Source organism: Sebastes umbrosus, chromosome 11 (genome assembly GCF_015220745.1).
Source record: "Sebastes umbrosus isolate fSebUmb1 chromosome 11, fSebUmb1.pri, whole genome shotgun sequence".
Classification (NCBI taxonomy): domain Eukaryota; kingdom Metazoa; phylum Chordata; class Actinopteri; order Perciformes; family Sebastidae; genus Sebastes; species Sebastes umbrosus.
This window is the reverse complement of record NC_051279.1, coordinates 10,404,793-10,427,166: the sequence shown is the minus strand read 5'-3', so window position 1 is coordinate 10,427,166 and position 22,374 is coordinate 10,404,793. Positions and strand designations below refer to the sequence as shown.

General features: G+C 42.3%; 1 protein-coding gene across 3 annotated transcripts in view; it reads right to left on the bottom strand.

Moving 5' to 3' along the window:
- fhl3a (four and a half LIM domains 3a) overlaps positions 1–22,374 on the bottom strand; it is a 33,899-nt gene that overhangs the window by 2,266 nt on the left and 9,259 nt on the right. The window contains exons 1-5 of one of the 3 annotated variants that reach the window (XM_037785671.1): positions 17,261–17,548; positions 5,684–5,873; positions 3,754–3,928; positions 628–797; positions 291–477 (exon numbers count right to left, since the gene is read on the bottom strand). In XM_037785671.1, the coding sequence (XP_037641599.1) occupies positions 291–477; positions 628–797; positions 3,754–3,928; positions 5,684–5,839 (688 nt within the window). In that variant the 5' untranslated portion in view covers positions 5,840–5,873; positions 17,261–17,548. Of the gene's footprint in view, positions 1–290; positions 478–627; positions 798–3,753; positions 3,929–5,683; positions 5,874–6,016; positions 6,212–17,260; positions 17,549–22,374 lie in introns of those variants that run through there. The other 2 variants (XM_037785670.1, XM_037785669.1) reach the window with 2 other exon arrangements.

Sequence of the window (22,374 nt, the reverse complement as noted above, 5' to 3'; positions counted from 1 at the left end):
CCAGGGTAAAAGACCTGCGTTTGTTAGACCCATCCACCACCCTGACCTCCTCCCTACACGGACTTCCTCGTACGTCAAAACCAAACATAATACGTTTCCCTTGAAACGTAATTCACAACGCAGTTTCGTTGTATGGGAACGTCATTTTTAGGAGACAGAGCTGTGACTAAATAAGCAAAGAGTCAATCTCGTTAGGATTATTAGTAGTATTGTTATCATTTAACCCTAACCCAATATCAAAACTAGCACAAATCATTATTATCGTGTAGAACATAGTGATGTAATCTTGCCTGTGATTGGTTTGCTGCAGGCCTCGCATTTCTTGGCGTACAGGCTGCCAAAGCACTTGAGGCAGTAAGGGTTCTCGTCTCGGGAGGTGAAGTGTTGACCCGCCAGCTGTGTCTTGCAGCTGGTGCACACAAAACACTCCTTGTGCCACGGCTCGTCCCGATAGGTCACGCCACCTTTAGCCAGGGCCTGAAAATAGGAGAGGTCAAAGGTCACGTGGAGATCCTTTAAATTCAGTTCTAAAATATATTCCCATGCACGTTCCTGCTGAATTAATCCCACTCATGTTTCCCATGCGTTTGCATTGTTTCCTTGACCACCATGCATAACTTCATTGACCTTTTTACAGCGTGTGCAGCGCGGGGCGAACTTGTCCTCATAGCAGGACACGCAGTAGTGCTCATCCTTGTCAGGGATGAAGGACTTCGAGCCAATTGGCTGTTCGCAGCTGTGACAGATGAAGCAGCCCTCGTGCCATGTGGAGCCTGCATACTCCAACTTCCTCGTACCTAGCAGAGAGGAAGAGAGACGACAGGAGGCAGAGGAAGAAAAAGAGAAAGAAGGATGGAAAGAATGACAGAGAGCAGAGGGAGACTTAACTTTTTTGTGTAGAATGCATCATTTACCGTCCTTCATAGGATTGTTACGGCCATTTGGGGGTTTTTTTGTGGTCATTTTTAGTGAACCATGAAATGATACACTTAAAGGCATATAAAACTCATTTTGTTTCACTAAGCTATATTGTATTTTAAATCATAATACCACAGGCCCCACACTTCTTTCCTACTGCTGAAAACTGGCGGCAGGCCGTACAGAAAAGGATAACGCCGCTTTCCCCTCCGTGTCCCCAACCAATCCATCTATCCCTTTGCTGTTGAGGTTTTTTTTTATTATACTGGTTGGTTTATTCTATGGTGATGCAGTGGTTTGCATGGAGCTGACATTTTGCATCAACGTTTCAATGCTTCGGTCTGTTTGCTGCAGTGTTCTCAAGTCAAGTGACCATGTGACCATGTCATACTAGCTTGTCACGAAGGGGGTTCAAAAAGCGCTCCAAAGTTATGCTACATTTTTTGTGAGGAAAAACTGGCATGGCCATTTTCAAAGGGGTCCCTTGACCTCTGACCTCAAGATATGTGAATGAAAATGGGTTCTCTGGGTACCCACGAGTCTCCCCTTTACAGACATGCCCACTTTATGATAATCACATGCAGTTTGGGGCAAGTTATAGTCAAGTCAGCACACTGACACACTGACAGCTGTTGTTGCCTGTTGGGCTGCAGTTTGCCATGTTAGGATTTGCGCATCTTTTTTATGATAAATGCAGTACATGAGAGGATTTCTGGACAATATTTGTCATTATTTTGTTTTGTTGATTGATTTCCAATCATACATTTACATAAAGCAAGCATATTGATCCACTCCCATGTTGAAAAGAGTATTAAATAATTGACAAATCTCCCTTTAAGGTACATTTTGAACAGATAAAAAATTTGATTAAGTTGCGATTAATCACGATTAACTATGGACAATCATGTGATTTTTCGCGATTCAATATTTGAATCGCCCTATTAATTGCCCTGCTGGTTAAATAAAGGTTAATTAAAAGATAAAAATTCTAAAAATACACAAGAATTCCAACAACATTTCAACCTCTTGTCCTTGCACCACATGCTACTATGTACTCTGTTGCTACAGTATGTATTGTAGGTTTTCAGTGTGTCTTTGTGTGTATTTATTCTTGGCAAATTCAAACTTCAAAATAAAGCTCAAAGAAGAAACTTTGTCACAGCGGACGGCAAAAACAACAGAAATGCTGTCTATCAGAGGATTTTCATTAGAATAAACAGAGTGAGAAAAGAAGAGGACCATCGTTTGGGAGACGTACGACATCCTGTATACGTCTCTGGTATTGGGAACATTGCAGCAGTTTTATCAGAGAAATCTTTACGACTAAATCATATTATGATAAATCCATTTACATGGCGTTAAGTTTCTTCCCTCCTTCTGTCGCTGACATTAACAACTCCAGCTGTAAAACTTCAGCTGTTAAACAAAGATAAGTGCGTGTGCCTGTTTTTGAGGGTGTACATATTTTGGTATGATGACAAAAGGACTGTTAGTTCTTTAGTTGGAGGAGATGTAATACTATCTAGAATTGCAACCACACATTTGGTAATATTCAAGAGTTTTGAGTATTGTACGGTATCCTACCAAATCCCAGGAGCTTTCCTAGTTAAGACGTCTTTGACCTGATCACTCTATAACTAGTTTTCCTTCTCAAGGTGACTCACTCGAGCATAACTTACACTGAACGCTGTAATGCAAATGTGTGATCTTCATAAGAAAAACACCTACAGTAGAAATAAAGGCGACTGTGTACGCTGCTACAGAGGCGCTGGAATAACTGACTTGCTTATCTCTTGTTATCAGCAGTCTGCTGGCAGCCCACCAGCCCCGGGGATCTGGCTTACACACAACAAGTCAAGCAGACTGGCAATTACTCTGTCACATTCAGCCCTGGCTGCTGCTCAATCGTGGACCCTCGACTTCGTCTCTCTCTCTCTCCTCTCCCTCTTTTTTTCTAAAACCTTTTTCCTTTCTTTATCTGCTTGATCTGTTACTTTATACTTTTCATTCGTCCCAGCTTCCTGAAGTTTGCCATGTAATCATTTTCCAAAGTCATTTGCCTATCTAACTTGGAATTTGAATTTGTGTACTTCATGGAAAATAAAATGTGGGACAACGAGACTATTGCTTTGTGGGTGAGCGAAGAACCATAGTATGTGGCACTGTCAAATGCATTATACGCAAAGCATTTCACATGTCACTTCCTCTTTCATTTAAATCATCTCCCTCTCTTTCCAGATTTTAAGCTAAGCTAGTTCATGTTAAAAAAGCATGAAATAGTTGGAAAAAGAGTCTAAGGCTCCCTCTCTTAAGGCTGGCCCACACTTAAAGATTTTCAAATCTTAAAAGATGAAAATGGGAGAGACCCCAGACGTAATGACATGTTATGTTAAATTTAACAGTTTTGTTCCTGTAGTGTGTGGTGAGCAATGGCCAAAACAGCACAGCACACACTAACAGATTCATTCATGAACAACAAGAGTCCTGACTAAAAAAAACGGAAATCTCACAAAATCTCTCCCGATCAAACGTGACTTTAGTGTAAACGTGACTTTTATGCTATTTTCATGCTGAAAAACTTATTTCCAAGAAACTTATGAGCCCATCTCTGGTAGACACAAGAATTAAAGTGGTATTTTTTGTATGATTCTTCGTGGAGAAACATAGACTTACAGATCTGTCTATTAAATCAACTAAAATTATATGCGTGTTAGTCGACTAAGAATTTCTTTGGTCGAGGACAGCCCTAAAAGAGTCATTCAGAGAGCACAGATGGAATGAGCCGTAAATCTCAACACCCACAATTCTCTATGCACAAATGTCTTGCACCTTTACCTGGCATGACGACTTTGTCGCAGGCTACACACTTCGAGGAGAACTCGTTACAGTAGCAGTCGTTGCAGAGCAGCGCCTCATCCTGGCTGGTGAACGGCTCGTCTGCCAACGAGCGATCGCAGCGGAAACAGCGGAAGCAGTGCTCGTGATAGTGCCGGTCCTCGTAGAAGAGCTCCTGGCAGCAAAGACAATGAGGAATAGAAGGTCATTTTATAAATACATCACAAAAATTCTTTCCAAATTCATTTTCATGTTTTATCAGAATTGCAATTATCTAAAGGAGGCAAATAAGTAAAAGACTGCAAGACATAGCAACAACAAGGGTTTCTGGTTGGATTGGTCCATTTCAAACTGATACATATACAGTGAGGTCTGCATAGGCAGTAACAAGTACATGGTTCCTCTGTGTGTACGTGTACAAACTCTACTGTACTTGTGAGCATGCTTCTGTTTAAAAAAAGTCTCACAAGGATGTTGAATTGATTGTCTAAAGGGCACTGAGCCAAGAAAATGCTGGCTTTATTTATCCCCCACTGCCCATGAGGGTGTTGATAACTCATTGGCCTCCTTAGCTAAGCAAACTACTGAGCACTGTAGCATGCCCCGTTCTGTAAACTGCCCTAAGTAGCGTATGTCAGTCTTAAATGATCCACTTCATGTTAGTGTTTTCCATTAAGGCGAGATTAAATTTTAACTTGATTGTGGAGAAGAGGGAGAAGTTCCCTCATGCTGCATTTGTACAATCTTAGACAAAATTAGCCCGTTGGCTTATGTGGACTTAGTGGAAATTGCCTGCATAATTGCATGTTAAATTGGCCTTTACTTTGTTTTGCCACACGAAATACTGTATATAGAACACGCCTCATTTGACATGAATTATGTGTCATTAACATGACATAACTTTTGTTTTAGCTACCAAAGGCCATGTCAAAACATGGTAACAAATGGCTTTAGGGGAGATCTTTGATGTTCTTTATCTCTATTTCAACTCCAAATATGTGGATCATAGAATGGAAAGACTAAGGTCACATGTGCGGTTCATTTAACACGTTTTCACTCACAACTCGTCAAATACCAACGCTTGGTTAATGCCCCTCGGCGTCTGAAACCGACGCACCAGGGCACCCTTTAGCGTCTGTATGAAACGCAGCAGGCTTTCAATTAACTCCAATGAAAACATGTTGGCTTCATTATTAGACGGTCCGAGCAACTAACGTAGTATAAAGACAGAGAAAGTCTGCATAGGGCAGATGGGAGTGGAGGTTGGATGGGTCAAATACACACAGGACTTTCACCCAGGAGACCGCTGTTCATGATCTGTGTGAAACCAAGTCAACGTTGACTTATTTTACCTCAGTTTTGTTATTTAAGTTACATACTTTACTAACGCCAGTTATGTATTTTAACCCAAACCATGATCTTCTCCTAACTAGTCCAAGTGTTTTTGCTGCCTAAACCTAACCAAGTAATTTAATTGTGTAAGTAAACCTAAAAAACAACTAAACCTATGTTGGAAGTTTATTTTGAAAATAGACAGCATACATACAGCGGAAACTGTACGTTTCTTGTGAACACGGAAGTTTATTTTGAAAAGACACTCTGCATATAATGAGTGGAAGCTGACACGCTGTCCCCGACACGTCCAAAACTGACGCTAGTCTCTACCTAGAGTGTCATAGTTTGAAACGTAGGACCACTGACTAAGTGTCGGTGTTTGACGAGTTGGTAGTGAAAACGTGTTGGTTCATTCCAGTGCATGTATTACAGAAAATAAATGTTACCGGAAATATTTATGTAACATATCTTTTTTCTTTTAATCAACTCTAAACATGATCCTGTTTCAATTGGAATCCTGCATGTACTTCGTTTGTTACTGTTGTGCAGCAGATACATGATTGCATGTCTGATCATGTCAAAATGAATGCCTTACCCTTGCGTCATGGCCGATCAGCTCTTTGCACTCATCGCAGGTGTTTGAAAACCTGCTGTCGTAACAGGGGATGCAGTAGGGACTGTCATCTGACTGGATGTACTTGCGTCCATACAAGGACTCCTTGCAGTTGTCACAGTTAAAACTGTCAGCCATCGTAATCTAATCTTATAGTAAATCTTCTGTAAACCTGAAAGACACAGAAAGGATACACTTGGGTCAGCAACATTAAAAAAACAACAACAACACATCCAAAAAAGATGAGGACAAGAACAGAGACAATAGAGGGGTGGGAAGAAAAGGAGGGAGAGTCTTGAGGAATGATGCAGTCACCTTTTCCGGCTCAGCAGTTGGACATCAGTGTAGACTTTCACTGCCAATATTTACGCTGTAAATACTTTGGCTTGTACCAGCGACGGAGCGGAGCTCAAACAAAACACACCGTTGCAAGTGGGAGCAAGTGGAAAAAGAGTGAGAGGGAGCGACGAGAGAGGCAGCGCAAAATGCCTATTAACTTTTATTGCTGTGTGATGAAAGTGTGGCTGATGCGGAGGGAGGGGACAAGAGAGGGAGCTGTCACTTTGCTTTCTCTCTCGGTAACTACCGAACGCCTTCCTGTTGCTGTCAACCCGCTCAAAATCTGCAGCGTGAAGATTAGAGCACTAATACAAACTCTGTCATGACTGAGTGGAAATACAGTGGTGTATATCCTTGCATGTGAAGCCCGCACATCATACACACCTGTAAATATTCATGAGGCGAGAATCTATCTGCGAGTACGGCGCGGACCACCAACAGACAACATTTGTGAGTGTGTCAAAAGCGCAGACACTTGAAGCTGTTTGAACATGACTCCGTGAAAAGATGCGACTACAGTAACACGCATATACAGATACAAAGTGCATGGTTTTCCACTGCGCGATAGGTGCCTTGATCATGACTGAGCACACAACAAAGTGACAGAATAATATTGCGAGAGCATTATGGCAACAATATCAGGTTGCCAAAACATTACAGCATGGCTGGAGGAGAGCCCAGTGATAAGTGATACAGCCCTCTGGCAGGGCGCACTGCTGGCTAGTCATTCCCACCACCCAGTAATAATAATCACCTCTGATATAATAATCAATCAAACTGCATACTGGCCCTGCGCTGCCTGTCTTACACGCAAAAACGTCCACCTATGCAAGGGCGCGAACACTCACACACACTAGGGTGACACAGAAGACTAAAAGCCAACTCACACAGGATCCGTCATCAAAGAAAACATTAGTCCCAGACTCTCATGTTTCATCTGTCTCAGCCTTCTGCGAGACAAAAGCTCTTAATGAGTCGGGGTGAGAAAGTCAAGATCCAACAGACTTCACCTGCTCACAGTCTTCATATTCAGCCCAATGACAGTCTCTCTGCTAACACAACACAACTGGAGAGACACACTCAGCACCGTTCAATGACCTTTAGACGTCTAAATGCTCAACAGCCGTGCAGCCATGTGTGTACACTGGCACGCACCAGTGGACTGCTTTATCTCTCTATCTAATGACTAAATGGATACATCTTTAGTATCTGCTGTCTCATGTTATAGTAACCGTCTGGAGGTGATGGCAAAAGATCAGAATAAGCAGCTGTGGTTGGGCCTGCGTTAATGTACAGCAACGTGCCGAACTGTGCATTTTAACGTTAATTTCTGTACATTTGACACGCCATCCGTCAGGCGTTGCCACATTAACCGCAACCTCGAGATTAGATCAACAAAGTAAAGAGCTGAAAATGAGCACCGTGACCTTAATGTTATCTGCAGCGCTAGGTAGGTATGCGCTGCCTCCGCTTGCCAGGTAAGAGAACGAGACGAGGCATGACTCACAAAGCCGGGAGGCCAGCACTATGACGTCTGATGTCAACTTGAATTTCCAAAGCAAATCAGACAGCTGTTTATTGCCCTCCCCGAATTCATGTGCATCATCCACATATCCACGTACTAAAAGGCTGCAGAAAAAGTAGGTCATGAAACATCTCAAACACAGATGTCTAACCAGCCAACATCCCTGTATCTGAGATGGATCACTCAGCGTGTCCCTGGGTGCATTATTTCCTTCTCGACAAGTGTTTTTATGGTTTCCAGAGGGATGTGGGTTTCGAGCAAGAATGACTAGTTTCCCAGCAATCAGGTCAATAATAAGTAACGGAGAACTCACTAAAGCACAGACGGGAACGTTACACTCAATTGCAAAGATCCCAACGCCTGATACATAAATATGTATTACTTTAGAAATCAGAAGAAGGGCTTATTTTGACTCCCAGGTCTTGTAGTGTTTCCATTTCAGAGAGATTCACTTAGAGTAGCAATGTTTGAGTGGCCAATGCAGAGTCTGAAATGAACTCCTGATGGCACAGGCTCTCACAGAGAGGGGCATGACGTCAGTGCACTGACCCCTGGGGCGATGGACTAAGACGTGACTGCCTGCCCAAAACCCACAATCCCAAACTGAGGAGAAGAGAAGAGAAGAGAAGAGAAGAGAAGAGAAGAGAAGAGAAGCGTTGGATTTGGTTCACAATGAACTCCAGTCCAGAGGCCAGTTCTCACAGGGCTTTGTATCCTCTACTGTATATGCCAACTTCCCAGCAGAGGTCCATCTCCTTCATGTCCAGAACCCAGTGACTAAGAGCCCCACTCTGGGTTAATAATGTTCCCAAATACCAGAGCTGTGACTGAATTCAGCCCCCTGGGAAAAAAAATGTGGGCTTCAAGGAAATCACCACACAGGACAATGGTCCAGAAATATTCTGCTGAGTTTAATTATAGTATTGCAGCACAAAGTGGGGATCTCTGTTTAATATAGGAAACAGTGCATTCCATTCTCTATAAATGATCCAGATGAGTTCATCTGAGAGAGGGACTCAAATGTGTATTATTGAATGCAGCTATATGGGTCAGTATGAATGACTCTGCAGACATGTCTATATCTGGGTTTATTAACCCTTTGTGAGGCTGCAGTTTGTTGGATGGAAGGCCTTACAATGACCTCCTGATTGGTCAGTCTGTTTGTCAAAAACAAGTATATCCAAAACAGATGGATGAATTTGCTGTGGTTATTTCCTTTCCCTACGGACAAACGGTAACATTTTTTAGCCCCACCACTGAGGCTTAATGAAAACCAAAGTACTCAGAGTGTTGTTCACACAAATACTCAGCTCAGGAAATATATTCTGTGATTGTTTTAAACAGAAAAGTGAGATCCAAAGACGTTGTATGTGTAAATTAACAACTAATATTTTCTGATTACATATGGCATTTTGTTGGCAAGAGGCCATGGTATGAGCAGGATAATACCCTCGCGTTGGGTGGTTCTTAGCCTCTGCATCATCCACTACAATCATGGAACTCTTTGGATATTGTGGAGTGTGATGAGCCACGTATCTTACCAGGGCTGCAATAGGGATGCACCGATCCAACGTTACCAGTGTTTAATTAATGAGCCTCACTGTATGGAAGTGACTGGGATCATTCTTTTATGCGTAAGGCAACATCAGGCTTTACTTAAATATAGCTTTCCTAACTTTGTAAAACAAAATGTAATAAATAAACAAATAAATAAATACATAAACTGTTAATTATTAAAATAATAAATCGTACACAAGCAATTTGGTTAAAAATCTTGAAATTCAAGTGTAAACCGTTTTAATGCAGCAACAAATTGGTCAAAACTTAAACAGGAGTTACATTGCAGTATAAAGTATCATGTATATAGTATACATTATAATCATAGAATTTAATTAAATAGATTGCCCCCATTGTCACCAATACCTGATCCAGCATTTGAGTCCGTATCGGTCCGATATCGGTATCGGTGCATCCCTATAGGCTGCGAGCAGGCATTTAGACCTTTCATTTGTTTTCACACATCTGACTGTAAGATAGCAGAGGAATGCCAAGGCTACGTTCCACTAGTCATTACAACCCTCCCTGATTGGCATAACAGGGTGAAGTTCAGGGCCAATAGTGAGCCACCACAGACACAACAGACCAATGCAAGCGAGCAGGCTGTACGCTGTTGCCGGGCAACATAGTCATGGTTGGTTACTGAAGGGCTAGCAGATACCCTGTCCAGTCCGGTCCCACAGGCAGGCCTGTTAATCCCCAGCCCAAACTTTGCTTACGCTCCGGTTGATTCCAAATGAACAGTCCGCACGGCCTGCTGGGAACGAGCCTGCTGGCTCTTCCCCCCCGCCTTTCTCTTTCCCTTTCCACGCCATCCATCCATTACTGAGGCTATACAGTAGACAAAGCCCTTGACATCATGTTACATCAACAGAAGAGAGAGATCATCTTAACCGCGGCGGGCAGATGGCTGCTGTGTACTGCAAAATGACAACATAACTACAGAATGTCTTCTGCCATTAAGTTATATCTTACACTAGAGGAGAATAAGATTGCACTACTATTCATAGGCTACCTAGAGAAAATGTATTGTGAAAGGCAATTTAGAAATTACAATGAAACATGAACATCATGTTAAGTCATGAAAAACAGACCGACCTTGGCATAGGGCTGGGCTATAAATCAATATTATACCAATATCATGATAAGAGACTAGATATCATCTTAGATGTTGGATATCGCAGTCTTGTGATATGGCATAAGTGATGTCTTTTCCTGGTTTTAAAGGCTGCATTACTGTTAAGTGATGTAATTTTCTGAACTTACCAGACTGTTCTAGCTATTCTATTATTTGCCTTTTCCCACATGGCCATTATATCCACATCACTGATGATCATTTATCAGAAATCATTGTGTAAATATTTTGTCAAAGCACCAATAGTCAACACTGCAATACCGTCGCAATATCGATATTGAGGTCTTTTTTTAAAAAAAATATGACATGATGATATTTGATTTTCTCCATATCGCCCGGCCTTACTTTGGAAGATTTAGTATCTCTAAATGTCTAGTTAAAGGTCTGCAGACACCTATAGTGGATCAGATTGTATGTGATGTATTATTGATTGTATTATTGATCAATTTACAGTAAACAAAGGTAAACAGAAACTTACAAAATCTAAGTATCTATCTAACTATTTCCAGCACCCAACATTTTGGGCACATTTTGAGTTTCATTATATTTTGTGATACAATGAAATGAAGCCCTATTTTAATCTAAATGTTGGGGATTTTCCATTAAGTCCATCAAATTAATGTCAGTTGAGCAGCTGTTGTTGTTGTCTCTTGTTGACATTGTGTCAATAAGAGACAACAGCTAAAAAAAACACATTTTGTGGCTCTGATATTGCAGGGCCAATGTGGGAATGCCATATCTCCAACATATAAGAAGTCACATAGCGGAAGTGGTGCAACTGTATCCACCCTGATAAGACAACATGACCGGTGGGGCAAATAGCATCACAGTCTGCCAATGATGCCTGACCATTTTAAAACGGTTTGGTTTAATGCCAAATGGGAAACGGTATGTGCTGCAGATTGAGGTCTGCAAGCAATACAGTCATTTAGAAACAATCTCAACACCAGGGCAACTGCTCTATTTGTTAGGTCTCTGTTTATAGGTCCATTGTGACTAGTGGGCTTTCATGTCCAAGTGGATACTTTAACAAGTGTGGATTTTACTGTGAATAGCAAGGTCTGATTTACTTTAAGAAAGTAGCGGCTACAAAAGCCACTCAGTCACCTTTAACTGTTTGATCTTTTGGCAGCAAATAGACTCACACACCAGAGGAAGGAGTAGGTTGCTGTTTCCTTTTATACAGCTCCCAGAGGGATGAAGGAAAGGAGGAGAAATCAAACACAACAGTGGGACAAGAAAAGAAATGAAGAAGGTGACATTTAGAGGCAAATGAATGCTGGAGCAGGATCTTAAACCTATGACAAGTCTTAAATCAAATTAGAGGAAAAGTGAAACGGCTGCGTTTGGATAAACACATACCATCACATTGCCTTCTGTCTGGGGCCTGGACGGCTTCCAGAAACACTAAAGCTCCTTGGCTGGCTTTGAGATGTAGAAAGAATACAGCACTGGACACTTAAGTATATCATTTTAGGGCCTGGTTGAGCATATCAAAAATAAAGTACAATGTCAAAAACACACTTCAGGAAAGTTCATTTGTGTCTCAGTCCAGTGGCCACTTGAAAGCAGCCTGATGGAGAAGTCGTCTGATCTTATTTATTCCAGAGCCTCCAGGCCGTGGAAGACTTTTCCATTTGGTGACTAATGCGAAAAGGCAAAGGCATGAATTGCACAAGACTGTTTTAATGGTCCAGAACTTATGTTTATGACACAATGTCAGAGGGATTACATTCATGTTTTTCTTCAAGGGACGGGAAACCGAGGTCAGATCCTTTGGGAGACGCTTCCAGATCCACATATTCTGCGAGACGAGTCACTCCACAAGCTAAATCACGTCGACACGACTAATTGTGTACACGGACAACCGGTCATAACCATTCAGGTCACAATAAAACAACACAAAAGTTGGACATTGAAATATTTGTTGTATATTAGCCAAAGGTTTGGTGTGCATCAGATAAATGAAGTCCAGTAATCGAAAGGACACGCCGAGGCTATGAATCTTATCACCGGAAGAGGAGGAAATTGCTCATGAAGGGGAGATAATGCTGTGGCCCCATTCACAAACAGATGGCCTTATTTAAACAAGCTTACAAGTACTGCTTATGGACATACAAAACACATTTTAATCCTGATGTTATGGAAGAATTTTGCTCACTTAAAGGTCATAAAAAATGGCAGTTCAATAAAGCATCATGCTGTTCAGTGTAGTTGTGACACTGATTCCAAACCAGAAAACCAATCTTCATCATGACATTTACGGCTTTGAGCAATCTGCGGTCATCATTTATATGATGAGGTCAGCAGCACACAGCGAATGTTCAGATGAAGTTGGTAAACAACCATAGACTGTATATAAGAAGTGGACATAGTCGCCATGACGTCACCCATTGGTTTGTGGACTGCCGTTTTGAAACCTTGAGTTCGTCATTTTGGCCGTCGCCGTCTTGTTTTTTTGCAACCAGAAGTGACACAAGAGGGTGGAGCTAAGTGCAACCGAACGCTGAATACAAAATTTTTTAGCACTTCCTCTTCCCTCTTCTTGAACACAATGTGATTTTTGAATGGGTTTTTAGTTAGATGCCTGAAATAAGGTCTGTGGTTAACATAAGCTTAAGAGATTTTAAGGTTTTGTTCTACAACAGAAAATACATCAATAAATATCCCACTTCTGAATTTTTAAGCGTTTACGTGTCTTAAAAAGGCGGTTGCTATCAAGTGGCTAAATGAGACTTCCACACGTCATCATGCCGACTCGTCTGTCTTTACAGCCTCGTTGTGTATACTTGCGTTCATGTCACCGTGGTGTAGTTCGTCTATAGCCTATAACATTAGCTTTTTACTTCTGGCGATTGCATTTACACTTCAAAAATCCTAAAAGTGGTGTTCATTTGTGAAGATTATCTTGCTGAACAAAACATGTAAGTATCATAAACAAGTGTTTGCCACAGAGCTTATTTTCTGCAGTAATCCAAAACCCAATGGAAAAATCCCATTGGCTTTTTTGTTGAGGGAACCCATGGACTTTCTGGTTGGCCTACAAAAATACGAAGCACTCTATAAGCACGAAGAGACTTGTGGTAGGGCGGAGGGGGCGTTAAGGATGGGGGTTGGTCCAGGGGCACCTGAGACTGCTTCCCTGTGGGAGTCTGGGTCAGACTTGACGATACAGTACAGGCTGCAGGACCAGACACTGGAACGCTAACCTGTTATTGTCCCTGAGCGTTTAAACACCGCCTGGTGTGGAGTGGGACGGAGCAGAGGGCTCAAATGAAAGCCAACAGCATAAACATAAAGGAGGAAAATGACTACCTGCAGCATGAAATGTCACTGTGGCCTTTGTAATTTGTCCCTTCTTGGCAGCTTTTAATGACCATGCAAGAGCGGGGGATATGACTTGATGTCTTTTAATATTAGCCTTGATTCTGTCTGTTCTGCAGCATTAAAGGAAAGCTACAAGTAAACTGCACGTCAAACCTCCTGGACTCAATTATTAAAAGGATTTGATACGGTGATTTAAATGTGTACAAAAGATAAACAAAAGCACAGCACAAACCCGTACTGATGCATGTTTAGTTCTACTTAAAACATACATTTTTCATAATCTGACAGCTGTTTGGCGCTCAGAGACTTGAGGACGTGCAAGCAAGGAGGACTCCATGTGCATAATATGGATGAGAGCGCAGCTGAAAATGCAATTGTCACAGCTCATCTGTGTCCTTCCACAAGCCCGTCTCAATCCCAACGTTCCACAATACTCCACCAACACCAAACAATAACATCGCAATTATTCTAAATCACACAGTGCTGTCCCAACCACCACGAGGGAAAGTTTGGAATGAATGTGAATTTATTTTTATATCGCTGTGTGTCTGGATGACCAAAGGAACTACATTTTTGGCCTACATTTGTCTTCCTTTGAAGAAAAAAAAAAAGTGCTGCCATACATTAGTGCTTCACATCTGGTTTGCATTGGCGAAACTATGCAGTCAACTCCTGTGTGCCAGTGGAGGTTTTTTAGAGAGTCACTGCCTGGAGAATGCAAGAAAGGTTGTCTTTTTTTCTCTCTCTCTCTCTGTGTGTGTGTGCTGGTATTTGCCGGTAAATGTTTGGATGGCAGAGGGAAAACTGGAGCGAGAGTGAGAAAAAAGAAAGCAAATGTTGAAAGCAAGCAAGAAAAAAAAAATAATCTTGACAGTCTGCGAGCTGATCTTTGGATACACTTTGAGGCGGTAAATAGCGTGGTGAGAGGAGAGGAAGGTTAGGAATGCAGAAACAATGGAGTTAAAGAGAGCGTGTGATAAACAGCCAATACTCAACAAAAAGCTGATGCCTGCTGAACAAAACTGCATCGTCACACAGACAAGCATACTGTATATAGTAAAAGGAAGCTGCTGAAAGGTCTCAGGGTAATTTCTGGGGGTCTCGCACAGAGCTTCGGTGTGGCTGCTGGTTTTAGAATAAATAAATTGAGGTTATTCTAAGGCCTTTGTATGAAAGTATATTATTTAACTTGGCCATTAATCCCAGGGACCCCTTTACTCCAAAGTTTCCCAGGGCAGATTTGTGCCCAAAAATGGAGTTCTTAGTCATTATCCTGATATCTTCACATCCTCCCTGTCATCCTCAACCCTGTGATCCAACGGATAGGGCATCCCTTTGAAATCTGATCACTGTTCAGTGGAGACCCATCTCACTTTTTTTGACACCTGCTTTGTTTTGCTGAGGACCTGTTGTTTAAATAAATGCATTACATTTTAAAGCGCCCTGGCTGTACTTAACATGTGCATCACAGCCCAGTACTCCATTCATATCTGAGCAGAATGAGAAGTATGCACAGTGAGGTCAGGGTACTTTCACTTGCAAGCTGGGTGATTCAGTTACTGGTTTGCAACCCCTGGAGAGGAAGTTGTTTTCACAGGACCAACCTCCAGAGGGGGAACAGAAAGAGCCCCTCTGATGCAATATCGTCAGTGGCAAAGCAGAAATATCTACTTGTGTGTAGGTGTCTTTGTGCCTTTGCTACAGGCCACACAGACACAGCAAATGTCTCGTAAGTCACCACAATGGAAAATTACCTCTGGACTGCTCCTATAAATAAAACAAACTGCTTTAAACTGTCAGAGCCAAGAGATGTAGAGGCCAATTTGGATTTACACAGGTCCTAATATGGATTTGAGGCACGTGCCTTTGAGCTGTTAATGTGGAGTTGTGGACCATGAAATCTGATCATCGGGGGATTGAGGATGCTTGACTTTGTCGTTTCTGCTTTTGATATGATAGAAAATAAGTCTTTCTGCTATGGCTATGTCATTATTTTTGAACTTTGGTACAAGCATGTGTTGTACAGCTTTGTGGCCTTGATATAAACCCAAATACAATCCGTTTTTTTTTCATCAGTTGTTCTTGTAACCAAAAGGAAAATTCGGGAATTTCACTCTCATTTCATGGTAATGCAGATCTCAAAAACTTAAACTGGACCAAAGGAGATTCTGTCATTATTATATATATTTATGTGAGTGAAGTATGTCAGGAGTCAGGCTGTTCTAATAAACTGTTCGTACTTACTTAGCTACGAAAGGTAATGCACTATAATTTGTACATAACCCACGTAATCAATTCATATGTAACTGACGTAATTGTGAGCGAGGACAGGCGAGGTGGTATAAAGAGCTACGAAATACGCGTATGGAGGAGGTCGGGGTGGATGGGTGGGTCGTAAAACACCGGACTTTCACCCAGGAGACCGCTGTTTGTGTCCCGTGAGAAAACAGAAGTCAACGTTGACTTATTTGGTAGGTAAATCTAGGGCTGTATTCAAATCAGAATTTTTTGTATTCTAATCGAATTTGGCTGTTCAATACGAAGATTTGACTAACTGACCAACTGGCAATCAAGAATTTCAAGTTGACTGAGGGGTCACGGAAGACGATTCGACTCATCAACTTGCGGTGGGCAGCCCTAGTAACTTCTGCACTTAAGTAACGGCCCTTATGTATTTATTTTGACCGAAACCACAATCTTTTCTTAAACCTAATTAAGCAGTTTTGGTGCCTAAACAGGTTCTGTACTGGAGGGGCTTGCACAGGCGCACTGATCGCTCGTGCTGCTGGACATTCACAGGAAAATGAAACTAAAAAATAAAATAACCTTTCGTAAGATATCATACGAACTGTTGTATGAGGATACATTGCAGGCAGGAGTCGAAGAAAGAAAAAAAAACTCTTACTCTGTCTTTACCTCTTTGAATGCAAATACAATTCAATTCATTCTGGTTACAGTGTGATCCAACACTTTCAAATTCATACAATTATTACTATATACAGTAGTTTTATAGTATGTCTGTCTCATTTAAAATCCATTAGTTAAAAAGTTGAGAAAGCCCAGTAAGCATGATGATAATGACTGCATCATCATTTTGACTCAGACGTGACCACTGCTGTTTACGGATGAGTTTTACGGCTATTAGTAACCCACAGGGACTGAAGACCAAGGCTAACTGTGAACCAAAAGACACAAAATGGCTGCGCGCAGACTGGTCATTCCCAGGTGGTCTCCTAATGTTGCTGAGTCAGCGCAATGAGCCAGGACATCAAGGAGCTGGGATAAGGTTTCACAGGCCGCACACTCAGCAATCTAAGCATGCCACACACACACACACACACACACACACACACACACACACACACACACAACTGTGCAGAACACACCCACAACTGCTAGCAATTATTTATAACTCATTCAGACTTGTGGCTCGTGGCTGCAGTGATGGCACCTGACCCTGAGGTTAATGCCCAGACAAGACGGGTATTTATTCAAGCATACATCCCAACATCCCCACACATGAATATTCAGCATGTTGTTATAAGCGGGCGGATGTTTCCAATCACTGTGTGCCCTTTATGGGTCTTACACATTATAAGCAGTAAGAACAATCTACATTCTTGACAACAGCTGCACAAATCATCTCCCACAACCGCAATAGTCCAAAAATACTCACCTCTCTCCCTGTCTGAGTCTGTAACCCTGAGAAGATGGGTTCATATGAAGAAAAAAAAAAAAAAGCATTACGTTTGCTTAGAAAATCGAGGGGGGCCTGCCAAATGTAAAAACACTGGGATGAATATCTAAGAAGTCATTTCCAGTACATACAGCCATTTTTTCCCCTTCCAGGACACATCTCCATGGCAACGTGTAAACAGTGCCCTCATTCCCCTGGACCATAAACCTCTTGGCGGTGACGCTTAGCTCACGTTTCATGCTGCGCAGCGCGGACTGAGGGTACAACCCAGCGTTTTATTGGGGATGCTGTGGCAATGTGAAGATTGATGTGTTGTGCCATAAAAAATATTGAACCCATCAGGGAACTCTGATATCATTTTAATACAAATTTAGATCATTTCGGAGGTGGAATTTAGACTTCCCTTGTGGGCCTGTAACACAGATGTAGAAAATCAGGTCAACTTACCTAAAATAAATGTGACAGTTCACCAGTTCATACAGCTAAATGCATATTATTATACGTGTATTTTAAATCACCACGCAGTAAAATCCCACAGCATAAAACCACAGATCTAAAAATAGACGTGATAATGTGAGTTGACCTCGGAAACATCCCCGTGCACCATTTTCCCCTCATAAAAACATAAAGTCTTCTTCCTTTACTCTGGTATGTGCTGTGAAAAATCAAAATGCGGGTTCATTTCCTACCGGGCAACAACCCCTTTCACCAGTGTGTGGGGCTGATAACAATGAGGATGTCCAAGTCAGTATGCACACGCTGTGCTTCTTCCTGTTACCCCAAACAGAGACATCTCTGGGACTTCTCAGAAAGACGGCCACACACATTTTTACAAACACACAGTCACGATGAAAAAGCAGGCGTTATTATATCTAAACACAACGACGCAGCCCTGCGGAAGGACAAAGTCGCAGACACACCTGCAGCCATGTGCACGAGTAGTCACGCACCTTTAGTAGTATGCATGCACACACACGAGAACACACAAAGCTGAGGGCAGATAGGGGGATCAAACAAAAAAATAAACACAGCAGCCAAACTGGGGGACAATGGGCGACTTGTGCAGGAAGAGCAGACGCAGTGAGCAGCTGCATACACACACCCTCAGCTTGTTTAAGTCCCTTTGTGGGGACTTCCCCTCGGGTGTAATTACTGCTCATATTCACAATCGCCGGCTTTTCGGCTCACATAAATGGAGCTGATAAGATCAAACAATTTTCATGTATTTAGGAAATGAGTTCCAAACAAAGTGGGAAGATCTCGGTTATGACAATCCAAACACATTGAATGGATGATGAATTTAAACCAGACTGAAGCGCTGGGACTGCCAAGCCACCAGCCTTAGTCCTCAATCCTCACCAGCAGAGCAGAGATGGAAGCTTTACTTATTCAAACAATGATGTCATCATTGGTGAGACTACTGGAGAGAGAGAGAGATTTAAATTGCAAAGTATGATAAAATCAGTTTCCATTCAGACTCTACTGGAGATACTATAAATTTCCCCTGATAATTCTGCATACTGCAGCAAAAAAAAGCTGGAACATATCTCTCGTGACCCAATTTTTTATGATCCCAGAGAGGGACCACCTTCTTTTTTCCTCTTTGTCACTCTCCCTGTTTGCTTTGACCTCTGAATAGGTTACTGGAGAGTGTAGTGGATGCCCTGGCAGCTCATTTTTGCGTGTTTGGAAACCAAACCCACACTGATGAATTGCCACATAATCAGGAAGTGCATATGTGAGTGGTACACTAGTGGAGTTTGGTGACCTCAGGGTCCTTTATCCCCCCTCGCTGTACCGCCAGGAGAAGGTCCCTGCTCTGAAATGCAGCAGGCAGGCCGCGTGGCTGGAATGAGCTCACTTCAAAGGTGTCCATAAATCATGCTGCCATGCATCCCAGGACTGCCTCCACCCAGCGCTCTCCACGTCCCCCAGTCGCTCACCCACCTACCCCTTTCTCTTTGTCTCTGCTGTCTGTCCAGTCTAGGTTCACCTAGACCTTCAGCCTTTGTGCGTTACTATTTGAGCTTTTGAATCCACCCACACCGCCAGGATAGCTGCGTTTGATTGTGCGGTAACCTGGCGGCTAGCAGGTCATGTAGAAATCAATCGTAAGCAGAAAAACAGGGGAGCGGTGGAGTGGTAGTGGTAGATGTAAACATGCACTCAACTGATTAGCATTGGTATCAAAAAGCAATACTCCCCAATGGATCTCAGTGGATTTATCTGAGGCTCATTTAAGTCTCGAGAAGAGCCGCAAGTTCAGAAATCCTATAGCTAGTTTCTCGACTTTGCCAGAACAAAGCTGCAATCCGTCAGGTCCTTATCTCCCAGTGTCACACACCGGGATCTCTTTATCATGCAGCCATGCAAAACACCATTCATCTTCCCCGCCTAATTCATTATCGCTGATAAAATGCAAAGTCCCAGCTGCAGTTGTTAAATGGAGGGACGACGTGAGAACAGGTGCTTTGGTAAACACTGATAGCGTAGTTGAATTATGTTGCTTCCCAAGCAGACCTGTCTATCTCTTTCAATCTATTAACCACAACTCTCGCCCGACTCTTGTCCGACCTCATTCTGCTTTTATCCTGCTTCTCTTTCCTATATAGGAGCATTCTTGGCTTCGAGGGATGCGGATACGTTCCTGAACACAAAACAGACACAAACAAAGTGGGAAGCGGCTAGTTGAAGGCACAAGGTTCTATCAATTGCTCCGCTGCCTTTTCATCCATCAAGCGAAGTGTAAGTGTATGTCACGCAGTGTGTAAATTGACCGGATATGTGTCTTTGTTTTAATTATTGAACAGAATCCAGTGGCACTGGTAGATGAAGGTTAAAAGCTGCATGGCCCCCCCTACTTGTATCTAACGACTTAATTAATTTACTATAATAGTGTTGGAGCCAAAATAGATTTTTTTTGTTACTGTGGTTAAATAGATGTAGTTTATGGTGCTGTTAGATTGCTGCTAGATGCCCCGTTGATACAGGTGCATGCCTCCCTTTGTGTGCGTCAAGCAGGAGAGCAGTTTTTTGATGGAAAATGTTGTTTTTGAAAGGCTAAATGCCAACAAATATGGATTGAAGCAGAATATTTCATTAGATGAATTATGCATTTTGGAAATGATTGCAGGTACATCTATCTTTATTTAATAAATGCTGACTTTTGGACTTTGGACAGCGCTCTGGAGTTATGCACAAAAGGCGGAAACAATCCAGGTTTAAACAGAATGTGGCCTACTGAGTAGCAAAGAAATCTATATTTTTTTTTAAATAGACTTTTGTATAAACTATCCAGTAAGTTTGTCATTATGATTTTAGTTATACATGTGCAAATCTAATTTTGACAACCTCAGAGCAGACAAATCCTGGCGCACCCCCTGTGATCTTTGGCGCCCCCCTAATGGGGTTCCCGGATCCCAGGTTGGGAACCACTGCTCTAATTTACACACATCACTGTGCAGAGACACTGTAATACTCCGCTGACAGATCACCACAAACCAATGACCGTCATCATGCATGACTTTTCATACTGCGGGACACTTTTTCTTCAGCGATCATTAAAGCTTAAACAGTTTCCACTCACCAGTGTTGAGAAAGCGTGCGATGGGATGAGGGATGGGTTTTTTAAGGGGGGTTGAATACTTCCACAGTGAAGTCATGGTGCTTGTGTCATTGGTCCTCTACTGTGCTTTGCTCACCGTCTGGCCCCCATTTTACCCATTGATCTAATTTCCATTGCCAACATTGGATGTGGTTCTGTTTGAAGCTGAATGTTTAGGGCCATTAAAGCACTGACAGAATTGCAAACGTATGGTGGACCTTAGGAACAGTAAAGAAGAAAACAACTTAGTGATGTTTGCCAGACTCTTGGGAGTAAACAGAATGTACAGCTTTGAGCAGCGTTCAGTGAGGTGGGAAAACCTACGACCCTATTTACACCTGGTGTTAACGAGCTTCTTGCATCCAAGCTCTGAGCTGGTTTTGATTAATGTTAATTAATGGCATTAAAATGGAACAAAATCTGAATTCTCTTTCCATCGTGAGAAAGAGGTCCGGGCTAGGGGTGCTGTAAACCGCCACCTTGACCCCGGGCCTTTCCAAGCCGACCTAGAGCCGGTCATGGCGGACCACCAATACGCCCGGTGGATGCCTGGCAGCCCCAGCGAGAGTTCCCATAAGGGGATTCTCCCACACCGAGCGGCCGTCCCTGAACCAAGCGGGGCAAAAGAGCACCGCTGTAAAGACAAGGGGTGTTCTGGATTTATAACACAAGACAAAACCAGAACATAATTGCGAAACCGAATGTGGCACAATAATCTTTTTATGTCGATTATCTTGTTTTCATAATTGTTGGAGGCCATAATTGTAATTGTAATTGCATAGCCCTATTTAAAATTGATTGTATCTTAATGCCTGAACAGCCAACCGCCTCATTGGAACTGCTTGGGTCAGCATCTAACACTTTATGTGCATTTATATAGGAGATTGGTGGCAGAGATGTGCTACATTTGCTGCTGCTTATGCGGCCAAGCGTCATCTCTGTAGGTGGTTTGGCTGAATGCCCGAGACATACACTCTACATCAAGCTGCCAGTTGTAATGGGAGTCTATATGTGTCACATAATTTCTCCGACATCACAGAGATGGCTTCATTTCTAGGCATAACTGCAAAGAGCAATACAGGAACTCTTAATGCTCAGATAAGACAAAATACACCACGCTATCGTTAACTTCAAGAAGTGAAATCTACACCTGACTGAAGACTTTATTAAGTGCAGCGTGTCTGTTGTTTCTTTAGTGATGCTCCAGAAGATAATAAGTTTTGAATGGCAGGATGAAAGACCTTTCCATAGACAGAATAATAAGGCTGAAGATACCATTGGCGACAATGAGGTCCGGACATCTGTAATTTTTGCCCATAAAATGAAATTTAATTGCTACAAAAGTACACCAAGTCACTGTTCTTCTACTTCACTGTACCATCTGTAAATGTATTGCTGAACCACATGCACTGCACGCGAGTGCGCTTGACTGTACCCATCTATGCTTTTCCAGCTGTGGAAGAGAGACAGGACACTATGGTTTGGAGTT